Source organism: Vombatus ursinus, unplaced genomic scaffold, assembly GCF_900497805.2.
Source record: "Vombatus ursinus unplaced genomic scaffold, bare-nosed wombat genome assembly UNPS02014821.1, whole genome shotgun sequence".
NCBI classification, from domain to species: domain Eukaryota; kingdom Metazoa; phylum Chordata; class Mammalia; order Diprotodontia; family Vombatidae; genus Vombatus; species Vombatus ursinus.
The window spans coordinates 16,860,503-16,862,501 of record NW_020954599.1 but is presented as its reverse complement, the minus strand read 5'-3'; the positions used below and the strand labels follow the sequence as shown (position 1 = coordinate 16,862,501).

At 44.5% G+C, this 1,999-nt stretch overlaps 1 protein-coding gene across 1 annotated transcript in view; it reads left to right on the top strand.

Moving 5' to 3' along the window:
- PITX2 (paired like homeodomain 2) overlaps nucleotides 1-821 on the top strand; it is a 4,519-nt gene extending 3,698 nt beyond the window's left edge. The window contains exon 3 of the mRNA XM_027837585.1: nucleotides 255-821. Coding sequence (XP_027693386.1) covers nucleotides 255-818 — 564 coding nt within the window. The 3' untranslated portion in view covers nucleotides 819-821. The remainder of the gene's footprint in view (nucleotides 1-254) is intronic.
- The last annotated feature ends 1,178 nt before the right edge of the window (nucleotides 822-1,999 follow it).

Genomic DNA, 1,999 nt, shown 5'->3' with positions numbered 1-1,999 from the left:
AGAGAGAGAGAGAGAGAGAGAGAGAGAGAGAGAGAGAGAGAGAGAGAAAGAGAGAGAGAGAGCACTTTGCAGGGGCGGGTGAGACGGCCTTAGCGTAGGGAGGTAGCTGGCAAGTAAAGACAGCCAGGGGCTGGTGGCAGGGGAGGGGAGACAGAAAACGACCTGCTTTCGGTCTGCTGTGCTTTCAGGGAGCTTCACTAATCTGCGCTCTTGTCTCCTTCCTCTCTCCTGCCTCCCACCCCATTCCCTTTCAGGTTTGGTTCAAGAATCGCCGGGCCAAGTGGAGAAAGCGGGAGCGGAACCAGCAGGCCGAGCTGTGCAAGAACGGCTTCGGGCCCCAGTTCAACGGCCTCATGCAACCCTACGACGACATGTACCCGGGCTACTCCTATAACAACTGGGCTGCCAAGGGCCTCACTTCGGCCTCCCTCTCTACTAAGAGCTTCCCCTTCTTCAACTCGATGAACGTCAACCCCCTGTCCTCGCAGAGCATGTTCTCCCCGCCCAACTCCATCTCGTCCATGAGCATGTCGTCCAGCATGGTGCCCTCGGCGGTGACTGGCGTCCCGGGCTCCAGCCTAAACAGCCTGAATAACTTGAACAACCTGAGCAGCCCCTCGCTGAACTCGGCGGTGCCGACGCCCGCCTGCCCTTATGCGCCGCCGACCCCTCCGTACGTTTACAGGGACACGTGTAACTCTAGCCTGGCCAGCCTGAGACTGAAAGCGAAGCAACACTCCAGCTTCGGGTACGCCAGCGTGCAGAACCCAGCGTCCAATCTTAGCGCCTGCCAGTACGCCGTAGACAGACCAGTGTGAACCCCGGGGCCACTAAAGCGCCAATCCAGAAAGCGGGCGGGCGGGCGGGCGGGCGGGGGGGAACCGATTTTTAAATACCGAATGGGAAAATCCCTTCCTGGAAAGACTGAGAATTCTACTAGAAAGTAATGGGCACGGAAGAGAGAGGGAGCGAAAGAGAGAGAGAGAGAAGGAAACCACTGAAATAGAGAACGCTCTTTTGTTTTGAAAGGAATTTCCTCAGTTTCTGACATCTTTCACTAAAAGTATTTCCAACAGTAACAAGGACATATATATATAAATATATATGGACAGATGTTTGACTGGATATGACATTTTAATGTTACTATAAGCTTGTTATTTTTTAAGTTTAGCATTGTTAACATTAAAAATGACTGAAAGGATGTATATATATGGAAATGTCAAATTAATTTTATAAAAGCAGTTGTTAGTAATATCAAAACAGTGTTTTTAAAGGTTAGGCTTTAAAATAAAGCATGTTATACAGAAGCGATTAGGATTTTTCGCTTGCGAGCAAGGGAATGTATATACTAAATGCGACACTGTATGTTTCTAACATATTATTATTATAAAAAAAAACATTGTGTGAATATCAGTTTTAGAATAGTTCCTCTGGTGGATGCAATGATGTTTCTGAAAACTGCGATGTAAAACCTGACCTGTGTATAACATTTCGTACTATATTATTGTTTTACTTTTCAGCAAACATGAAAAATGTGTTTTATTTCATGGGAGTAAAATATAACGCATACATATTTGTCTGGATTATTTTTCTCTTAATCTCTACATCGGCAAGTGTTTCACAAAAAAAAATGACTTCTGACTAATTTCATCCCTTTGCCTGGTTTCATAGGGAGCGCGGTATTTTCTTTTCTTGATAGGATACAAACAAATCTTGTTTATTTACCTGAGATGGGAAAAAAAGAAATCCAAGCATCAGTCACATAGTGAACAAATCAATGAACTCAGTCTTTTCTTGAGTCCTTTCCTTTCTGCTTTGGTTTAAACCCATAGAATCCCATCATTCTAATAGATAATGGTTGAAGGAAAGTGAAAGACGGTAAAGTGATAGAAGGAAAGAAGGAAGGAAGGAAGTACGATTTTGTATGACTACCATGTTCAATTCTTAAAGAAAAAAATTGTTAGAAGGGAAAATTTCTCTGGAGAAATATTATGTGTAT